General features: G+C 34.9%; 1 protein-coding gene and 1 non-coding gene across 2 annotated transcripts; one reads left to right on the top strand and one right to left on the bottom strand.

Moving 5' to 3' along the window:
- The first annotated feature begins 1,058 nt into the window (after positions 1-1,058).
- Trnal-cag lies at positions 1,059-1,143 on the top strand. The gene has a single exon. It is a non-coding gene; the product is annotated as a tRNA-Leu (tRNA).
- A 2,209-nt stretch (positions 1,144-3,352) lies between these two features.
- On the bottom strand, positions 3,353-4,506 carry LOC123257949. Its single transcript, XM_044717892.1, has 2 exons — positions 3,492-4,506; positions 3,353-3,431 (listed from the first exon to the last, which is right to left on the bottom strand). The coding sequence occupies exons 1-2, from the start codon at positions 4,504-4,506 to the stop codon at positions 3,370-3,372; spliced, it is 1,077 nt and encodes a 358-aa protein (XP_044573827.1). The 3' UTR covers positions 3,353-3,369.
- Positions 4,507-11,171: the final 6,665 nt, after the last annotated feature.

Raw genomic sequence — 11,171 nt, 5'->3', positions numbered from 1 at the left:
CCATGAGTTTAGCGTTCATATGATCCTGCATGTATCCTTTTAGGATCCCATCCTCTATCAATATATTATAATGGGTGGAGTGCCTTCATCGTCTACGCTGATAGAGCCGCGCAAATTGGGCAGAGTTCCGTCATCAACTACTGTGATGTCACTAGCTGCTACTTGTTTACCCACAGAATTTGAAAATGCTGAGACTTTTTTGCGATTGAAGTCGCCCTCAAGTCCATGACCCACGGCTTCGTGTAACAATATTCCTGGCCAGCCTGGACCTAAAACGACTGTCATTTCTCCGGCTGGAGTTGGAATTGCTTCAAGATTTACCAGTGCTTGTTCTAACGCTTGGTTTGCAACTTCTTTCCACTTTTTCTCAGAAATAAACTTACTATAAGAGTCCCTTCCACCATGCCCTGCAGAACCTCTTTCGGTACGGCCATCTTTTTCTACAATGACTAGCACATTAAAACGTACCAGAGGCCTGATATCGCTTAATCTGTGATCACCCTTTATTATTTGTACAACTTGCCATTCTCCACTTAGAGTTATTTTTACTTGCTTCACGCAGTTATTTTTGGACCTTACATACTCATTAACCTCATTGAGTAGCTTAATCTTTGAATTCAGATCCATTTCATTTATAGGGTTAATCCTCGAATATAGGCTTTTTGTCTCTTCGTTTAAATTTATTGAATTTGTCTTGTTTAAAGACACTGAGCTTTTTACCATAGAAGCAGCATTACTAATTTCTTTTTCGCTGATCTCAGAAGAACAAACGAAAGATGTACTATCTTCACAAAAAGACCTTAAACCAAATCCCCTTCTAGTATTCAAGTCCATGTGTTTTAATATGTTATCCTCAAAAACCAGGGACTCCGACTGGCAAAATTCTAGAAACAGCTCACCACCATCGCTATTGCTCAAAGCGTTATTGACTATTTTATATACGTTATTAATATTAACATTGTTTTGAGCAAAAAATATTTGATCTAGATTTGGCATTACCTTTGAACTAAAAATTGTTTAAGTATATTATTTAACTTTAACATAGTAAACTATAAAAAGCCCGGGTGGCGGAATTGGTAGACGCGCTAGCTTCAGGTGCTAGTAACTTTTTAAGTTGTGGAAGTTCAAGTCTTCTCTCGGGCACTCTTAGCTTCCATATTGCTTATTGAATTAATTAATGTTATAATATAACATATTAGGTAATATTTATGCTATGTATGGTGAAAAAGATAAGTTAGCCTACAGAAAGAAGGTACGAACTTACTCGAAACGCTTAGTTACTACACTATCTACTATCTCTTTCATTGGATACATAGCGGCATTGGTCTTGAATATTCCTGTCTTAAGTCTGTATTTTAGTATTGCCGGCACTATATTCAGTGCACTTTCGTTTGCTTTAAATATATGGTCACTAAATGATCATTCCCGACAACAGAATCTTAATAAGAAATCTGGCATAAAAAACACTCCAGGACAAAAAAAGTTAACAAAGATCTATCTTGATATAGCATCCAGTGCTTCATTTCTAATAGGAGGTATTGCATCTATGTCGCTTTTTGAGTCTTCTGTTATTTATTTTGTTTCTACGCCTTTTTTTATTCTAGGCTGTGTTATTATGGCAGCTAATATCGTTCAAACTATGATTAGTGAACCACAGACAAAAAACGCCCTTGAGAATCTCTCTTCAAATACTGCAAGAGTACAAGCTTAAGTATTAACTTATACAGGAATATTAGCTATATAATTCCACTGAAGGAAGCCATTCAAAAGAGTTCGATGTAATTAGCGTCAAAAAAGTGTAAGCAGAAATTGTGGGCTTATTGGGGTAGGAGCTCTTAGTACTCCTACTTCCACATCAATTACTTGAATAATTGCTCAAGCTATCAAAATAAAAGTTTTTATTCAGTAATTTGTGTATAAAGGGTACTATTTTACTGGTAGTAAAATAAATCAGAATGAAGTCTATTTTATTAACGAGGCCTTTATTGGATTCGTTCAATACAAGAAATATATTGAGAAAGTATGGATACAAAGTTTATATAGAACCAGTATTCACAATAAAGTACTTAAATCCTGATATATCTGCGTACGAATTTGACGTTGTGATATCTACAAGTAAAAACAGTGTAAAGGCTTTTAGTCAAATATGCAAAGAGGATGACTTTCCGATTATTACAGTTGGTAATTCAACCATGCAGGCTGCAAAAAATTTGGGATTTTCTGATATAATCTCAGCAGACAGCAACGTTGATGGTCTGATATCATTCATAAAAGCTCATTATTCAAACGCAATAAAGTTCTTGTATATAAGGGGACAAGAAGTATCATGTGACCTCAAAAAGAGATTATCTGAAGAAGATTTTAACGTAAGAGAAGTTGTACTCTATAAAACAATCATTAAAAGGAGTCTAACTAATAGGTGTAAAAATTTACTGTTGGATGGTAAAATTGATAGCGTTGCTTTTTTTTCCTCACAGACAGCAAGGGTATTTTGTTCATTAGTTCTAAAAAGTGGGCTATCTCATGTGATGAATAATACAGTTGCATATACCATGAGTAAAAACATTGCTGATAGTTTAAAGTTAATCAAGTGGAAAAAAATTATAACATCGAGGTTGCCTACTGGGGAGAGTTTAATTGATATAATTAATAAGGATTGCTGATGCTAAAGATTGCAACTTGGAACGTAAACTCCATACGTAAAAGAGTTAATCAACTTTGTAGTTTTATAGTTGATAGTCAGATAGATATAGTTTTGCTGCAAGAGATAAAATGTACGGAAGAGCAATTTCCTTATGCAGAGATAGAAAAGTTAGGATATGAATATGCTATCTATGGACAAGTTGCAAGAAATGGCGTTTGTGTTTTATCTAAATATCCAATACTGGAAAAGTTTAAAATTGACATTGTAGAAGGTTATCAAGAAGCGCGTTATATAGAGTGCATAATAAAGCACAATAATCAGAAGGTAAGGGTGGGAAGTGTATACGTTCCAAACGGTCAAAGCCCGGACTCTCAAGCATTTGAATATAAACTCAAGTTTTTTGATAATCTATATGAAAGGATGAGCACTTTGTTAAAGAATGAAGAGTTAACTATTATAGCTGGCGATTATAATGTTGCACCGGATGAAATTGATGTCTTTGATTCAAACTTATTGAATGGCCAAGTGTGCTTTCATATAAGAGAACGTGAGAAGTTAAGAGCGATCTTGAATCTTGGGTTTAAAGATGCGTTTAGAATATCTCACCCAAATTTGCAACAATTCACTTGGTGGCATTATCAAGGCAATTCACTCAGAAATAATCAAGGAATGCGAATAGATTATATGCTGTTATCACCACAAGCTGTAGATAAATTGGAAACATGCTACATAGATGATAGATTGCGTAAGCTAGAAAATCCGTCTGACCATACTCCTGTTGTATGTGCTATAGAATAATAGCAGATCTCTTACACAATTCACTTTTAGCAAACCTGAGTAGTCTTACCTTTGCTGCTCTGTGGTTCTTCCCTTCGTTTGTTTTCCTTTCCTGTCCAAGATTGATCGCGCTGCTCACTCTTTTCGTTTTCCCTGTTGTTTCTCTGGGAAATTTGCTCAGGAACAGGTTGTTGTTCACTCTTTTCTTTTCCTTGGGAAATTTGTTCAGAAACAGAAATGGGTTGCTCACTCCCTTTAGCCTTCTCGACTGGGGTTCCTAAAATTTTATTGATGCCATCGCTAATTTCATTACCCCATTCTTTTCTTTCCTTTTCATCCCGTGAATGAGGGTTATACAAAGTACCTTTTTTGTCATTTGAAAAAAGAACCTCCACTCCTCCTTTTATGGCAAATATTGTGCCGATAGCAGTAAGAACTACTCCGAGTGTAGTAGGACCAAAAATTAACATTGGAATAGTGGAAAGAAGGACAGGAAAAAAGATCTTGCTTAAGAACGTTGTTACCATCTCTTCATCACTGAGTGGTGGTTCATCCTCTTCTTTTTTATCTTTACCTAAGAATGGTATTTTTTCTTTCATCCCATCCATAAAGGAGCCAGAAATATTTTTCGGGTCTATTTTGATCCCTCCAATTAGCAGCAGCAGCATTTCCAATACAAACTTTATGGATGAATCTTTAGCTTCTGTACCGCGTATATCAGCTACACAGTCATCTACTACTTCTTTTATTTTACCATTCTTGAGATTCTCCTCATTAGCTAATTTTTTCTCTCTAATTTTCTCAAATACGGAAAGTAAAAACTGAGAAAAATTCTCTTCACTGAGTGGTTCTACATCTTCTAGCTTGACATTATTGAATATAATTTGATTCTGACTTAGCATGAAAGCGAGTACTGCCTCGTCATCTTCCTTTAATTCTTTAGGTTGTACTTTGTTTTTTAGCAATTGTATAAAGGCATCATGGATTACCTGATGTTCCTCTTTTTCAAAAATTTTCTCATCTTCGTTAGTTACCTGAGTAGGTAACTTTGGAGGTTTTGAACTTTTTACTTGTGGGCCTGTCATGGCTGACCTATTTGCATTTGCTATGTTCTATTCTAACATATTTTTCGTATTAGTTCAAATGATTTATACTCCTAGAATTCACGATGTTTAAGTCATAATTAAGGGAATTTAGACCCCAGTTGTCGCCAACTTTTATTTCTACTTCAAGTGGTACAGAAATTTCTATTGCATTTTCCATTATATCTTTCATAAGTTTTGCTGTTTCTTGTACCTTTTCGTCTTCTACTTCAACCAGTAGTTCATCGTGAACCTGGAGGATTATTTTACCTACTTTTAATTGGTCAAAAAGCTGAATCGTCGCACGTTTTATTATATCAGCGGCGGTGCCTTGCAGTGGTGCGTTTATTGCTGCCCTTTCTGCAAATTGTCTTACATAAGGAATTGTATTATTTATGTCTCTCACAAAGCATCTCCTGCCAAACAAAGTTTCTACATAACCATGCAATCTTGCGATAGACACTGCTTTTTCCATATAGACCTTTATTTCTGGGTAACAGGAAAAATAGTAATTAATGTATTCAGCAGCCTCCGCAATGGTAATTCCAAGCCGCTTTGCAAGACCAAATGGGCTAATGCCATATATAATTCCAAAATTAATGGATTTTGCTTTGCGTCTTAATTGCTCATCTATTTCTTGCACTCCAAAAACTTGCCTAGCGGTGATATCGTGAATATCTTGTTCGTTTGCAAAAGCTTCTTTAAATGCTGCAACGTTTGCAACGTGTGCCAGGAGTCTCAATTCTATTTGTGAATAGTCAGCAGAAATTATCTTATGCCCTTTTGGCGCAATAAATGCTTGTCTGATAAGATTTCCCTCTTCGCTTCTGATAGGAATATTCTGTAAATTAGGATTGCTGGAGCTCAGCCTTCCAGTTGCAGTTGCAGTCGTTGAAAAGCTTGTGTGTATTCTACCATCAAGTGGATCAACTTGCTTTATTAATGCATCAGTGTAGGTGCCTTTTAATTTACTTAAATGTCGCCAATTTAAGATTTTACTTGCGATTTCTACCCCTTCTTCTTCGAGTGCCTCTAGAACTTCATAATTGGTGCTATACGATCCAGATTTTTTTGACTTTTTCTTTTTATTAAGCCCCATTTTGTTGAATAAAACATCACTTAATTGTTTTGGCGAAGCAATATTAAATCTTTCTCCTGCCAAATTATATATCTCATCTTCAAGCACGGCAATTACCTGCTGAAATTTATCGGACAGCTCCTGTAATTTTTGTATGTTCAGTAATATCCCATTTTTCTCCATATCAAATATTACTTTCATAAGTGGCTTATCGAAGCGCTCGTAAATTGTGAACAATTTTTCCTGAAATAACCTTTGCTTTAGCTTTTCATGAATTGCTATTAAAGTTTTTGCCGAGAAAATTTCTGCATTTTCACTCAAATTATGCGCAACTATGTTTGGAATACTGTGATCGTGTTTTCCTGTATCCAAGCTATACGACATTATCATCAAATCATCAACTGAATCTAACATCTTCTCTGTTGCAGGGAAGATTTTCCTGATCTCTTTAATGTTATGTATTATTTTAAGCACTCCATTTGAGAGTAAAGTTGAGTTAATTGTAATAAGTGCATCTTGTATGCTGTCTTGCTCTATATAAAAAATATTACTTTCGCTATAAGATAGACTTAATACATTGTTTTCAAGGTGGTAATGAATTGCAATTTTGCCTTCATATCTACAATGCTCCAAAAATTTCTCTAACTCTTCACTACTATATTCTATTTTCTCTTTTGTGCTAGACCCATTATAGGAAAAAAGCTTTTCCATTTTACCTATTAAAGAATTGAATTCATACTTCTTTAAAAAGGATAATAGTTTTTCCATATTTGGAGGGCGAACTTCACATTTTGCAATATCATGTTGAAGGTCTACTTTTTCGCATAGTGATAAAAGTTCTCTTGAAATTAGCGCTTTTTCCTTATGTTCAGCAAGAATATTACGAATCCTCGTTTGCTCGATGTTATCAATGTTCTCTATAATATTATTCAATGAATCAAATTCATCTAATAATTTAGTGGCAGTTTTTGGGCCTATTCCTGGAACGCCTGGAATGTTATCAGATGCATCACCAGTTAGAGAAAATAAATCAAGAAGCTTGTTTGAATTTACACCAAATTTTTCTACTATTTGTTTTTCATCTATGTATATATTTTTAATAGGATCAAATATTAGAATATTGTAATTCAAAAGCTGGAACAAATCTTTATCTGATGAAACGACTACCACTTTAAAGTCTTGGTGGTTGGCGTATTTTGCAGCTAGTGTTGCGATTATATCATCTGCTTCATAACCTTCAATCTCTTCATAGCTGAGGTTAAAAGCTTCTACCGCTTCCCTCAGTATGGTAAACTGTGGAGTTAGATCCTCAGGAGGCGTTACTCTGTTCGCTTTGTACTCAGGATATAAATCGTGCCTAAAATTCTTTTTTCCTGCATCAAGTGCTATAGTTAAATAGTCCGAATGGGCAATGTACTTAAGAACCATATTCAGAAAGCCATATACACCACCTATTGGCATTCCTGTTGTGGTAATTAAATGAGGTAGTACATAGTAAGCTCTGAAAAGAAAACCATAGCCATCGATGATTGTGAAAGTTTTTTCTTTCATTGTAGATATTTATGCGTGCTTTTGATGGTCCACTATTTAGCTGAGAAAATCAAGTTTTTGTTTTTCTGCTTTTGAGCGTTGTAAGAGATTTTACCGAAAATAGCATTCATGATGGGGATGTACACATATGTAATATTAAAACCTAGTAGAAGAAATTTGACCTTACCCAGAAAAAGTGGAGAGAAAGTGTGGAATGTTTTTTACAAAAAGAATGATGCATCAAATTGTTCTGGAATGCAATAGTTAATAGTGACGTTGTTTGTTATAAAAAATTTCTATGTATTCAAATATTGCAGTTCTAGTGTGTTGAGCAGAGTGTTGTGAAGTATCAATAAGTATTTCTCTTTTCAATGAGCTAAAGAAGCTTTCTGCAACAGAATTGTCGTAACAACAGCCTTTATTACTCATCTATATTCTTTACAGCTAAGAGATATTGATACCCTTGCGCAGTATATTGTGAACCTTGGTCACTGTGCAGCAGTAGATTTTTAACAGGTTTACGCCTATTAATGGCCATTAATAAAGAGTTCATAACCAATTGTTTATTTATTGCACTACTCATTAACTACCATACGTGAGAATTATTGCTGCCAAATATAGCCATCCCTCCTTGGTTTTGATGTAAGTAATCCCATACTTTATTTGGTTGATCAACAATAAAGTTTTGATCTAGTATATTGGGAGCTACAGCTCTATTATCTGTTTGTTGTTTTTTAATTTTAAACTTTCTTCTCAGTATAGCCCTGATGTCATTTTTCTGCATAATACTTTGCACCGTTTTCAAATTGCAACTTTTACCCAAAGCCTTCAATTCAGCATGAATTTTAGGAGCTCCATATCTACATTTAGAAACTTGATATATTTTTTGAATAGCTTCGAGTAGCTCTTTATTTGCTGATTCTCTACTGCTTATTTTTCTTGTGGTCCACTTATAGTAGCCACTAGCAGAAAATCCTACATAATTCCTGTACTTTATAGCAGTTACTATATAAAAAAATATTTTACTCTTTTTGACTGGCCAGGGCTTTTTTTTAAATGTCTCTTTCCCTTGTTACTCTTGCTTTGTAAATCAAACCTCTCTTTGTCATAAGGTGCTACATCTGGAAATGCATTTGCCGCTGACTTTTTTTCGTTATATTTCTTCATCCATTTTCCTAATACACTATCCCTTATTCCTAGATCTCTTGCTACTTTTGCAACTGGTTGACCTACCTTTCTTTGTTCATTTGCCAGCTTAACAGCTTCCAATTTGAATTCTGCCGTATATTCTCTTGCCATTTCTAATCCTCCAAAATTTTATTTTACCCGAAAAAACTCTTTCTTTCTCTCCACTTTTTCTGGGTAAGGTCACTATTTCTTAAGTAATTTACACTTCAGAGTTTATCTGCTTTAAAGTTTACTCTATTCTGTTTCAGCATTTGTCATAAATCCTTAATTATTTCTGTATCCGTTCAGGAGAGTGGTTTAAGAAACAATAGATAGGAGATTTTGGAAAGGATTGAGACCCCTTTGTTTCCAAGTTAAGTATAATGAAATTATCCGCTCAAGGAATGTATTTCCCCGCTTTGATTGTGTAAAATATGAGTTTTTGCGATAAACGACATAATGCCGAATTGCCGTTCAGCGTGGTTATTTGTCAGCGGAATATTTTCTGGGTCATCTAAAAATTTCCACAACATTCTTTCAGATCTCAGAACATTTTTTGCAACTCGAGAGGCTCCAATTGCTTCAGGTAAACGAGATATCTCCTTCAAGTAATACTTTGTACGTTTTCTTAATTTTCTGGCACGTCTGACAAACCTCAAAACATCTATCTCACTTTTTAGTAAAGCTTTTTTTTAGTGCAAATAATTCAGTGGCCACGTTTCTCAAGTAACAACCCAGAACTTTAACTTCAATATTCCAACTATGTGCTAATCTTTCAAAATCTCTTGATAAATGTGCCCAACAGATTTGCCTGTTTTTATCGGCAAAATAATTGTATGCTGCATACCTGTCAGTTATTACCAAGCTATTGCGATTGCAGAATTTACTATTTTGTAAAACTTTCATTCCTCTTGACTCTGTAAATTTTACAAAACTTGCCGTATTGCTTGCAAACATCCAACACCAAGCGAGTTTACCTTTGTTATAATGGCTCGTTTCATCAATATGTAGAACTTTACTCCTACTTATCTCTTGTTCGATCTGCTCATACATTTTTTTGCATTTTGAAGCAACTCTATGTTCACTATTTGATATGCTACCGACGCTTATGTTCAAATTGAAGATATCATTTACGACACTCGCTATTTCGCGTTTTGAATTTTTTGTAGAATCCGCTGAACGCTGCAATTATTGACTTAACCCTTGGACCAAATGTATCTGGCGTAACACCTTCCGGTAACTTGCTACTTCTTCTCTTTCCGCATCTCCGACAACGGCCATGTTCTAACTGATATTCCACTACATAAGGCTTGATTTCTGGAAGATCAACTTTCTGATGAATATATGGTTTTTCACATATTGCAATTTCTCCTCCGCATTCGCAAGTATTAGGCAACTCTATCTTTACTACTTTATCTGCATCCATGTTGGCGCGAAAACTTCCTTTATGACCAACCTGACCGCCAATATTCCTTTCGCTTTTCGGCTTATTCTTTTTTATTTTATACAACTCTTTGGAACTTGGTATTGATGAATTTTTTGAGCTTAAACCGAGTCTTTCTCTTAACTCAGCATTTTCTATCTTTAAAGCCTTATTTTCTGCTTTTAAACTTTCATTCTCTTTTTCCAATCTTTCTATTTTTGCTTCTAACCTTTCTATTTTTTGCTGTAAATTTTTGCAAAGTTCTAAAAGGTTTACCATATTATTTCACTTTTGCTCTATGATTATCTTTTTAGATCACCTTGTCTACCTTATTCTGCCACTCCGCTGAACGGATACTTATTTCTGACTTTTTAGTTCAGTTTTTAACCATTCTTTCCTTAACTTAATGGCAGTGACAATAAGCCTATCTATCATTCTGATGTGATTTCAGTTTTGTTTACGTGCAAACTCTCTAATCCCACCTTGTAGTTAGGATAAATTAGAGAGACATTAAGATCTTTTTTAATTTTAACATTACTTACTCTCTTTGATCCTAAATAAAAACTCTGTGCATAATCTGGTAACTCAATTGGTTCTGGAGGGCTAACATTGAGAAGTTTGGTCGCATATATTACCACTTCAGATTGTGTAGTGGGTAAATCGTCTGCACAATTGTATATTTCACCAGGTTTATGTTTTGCATGGAAGAAAATAAAATATTCGATATATCTTCAACGTGAATACGAGAAAAAAAATGCCCTTCTTTTTTCACATTTCTTGCTTTGCCAAGCTGCAAGTCAATTAACACGTTCCTACCAGGACCGTATATTCCAGCTAAACGAAAAATATGTACAGGCAGTTTGCTATTTAGCCACTTCTTTTCAGATTTAAGGCGCTTTTCTCCTCTGATTTCTATAGGTCTTGTTTCAGATTCCTCATCCACCCAATTACCAGAGTGATCACCATAGACGCTAGTTGCAGACAAATAACCAAGCCATTTTACATTTTGCAGACAATCACCGTATCTCTCCACAACATCATCGCCATCTGGAGGAATAGAAATTAAAAACGTGCGTTGCGCTTTTAAGCAGATCTTGACTAACTTTCTCATAATTAAAGAGGATTACATCTTGTATATTTTTACTTCTTGATGTGCCACTGACTTTCCAACCTAAGTTCAGTAATTTTTTCGATAAAAATTTAGCTACATATCCATAACCAAAGCAAAACAAGTGCATGAAAATTAATTTTTAAAATTCTTCTTGATAAATTCTACTCCTAATTTTATTCCCTCTTCATTAATAATATGCCCTAATGCATGAATTGGGTGTCCTTCAACATTTACTCCATTTTCTTTCAGAGCTTTAACCGCTAAGTCGAGGGACGAAAAAGGTACCACGTCGTCAGCATCACCATGGATAACACATATGTTAGGTTTTGACTTGATCTCTGGTGCAGTTTTTGAAGGTG

Source organism: Drosophila ananassae, assembly GCF_017639315.1.
Source record: "Drosophila ananassae strain 14024-0371.13 chromosome 4 unlocalized genomic scaffold, ASM1763931v2 tig00000077, whole genome shotgun sequence".
Classification (NCBI taxonomy): domain Eukaryota; kingdom Metazoa; phylum Arthropoda; class Insecta; order Diptera; family Drosophilidae; genus Drosophila; species Drosophila ananassae.
Note: the sequence above shows the minus strand (reverse complement) of the source record. Positions and strands in the feature narration are given on the sequence as shown.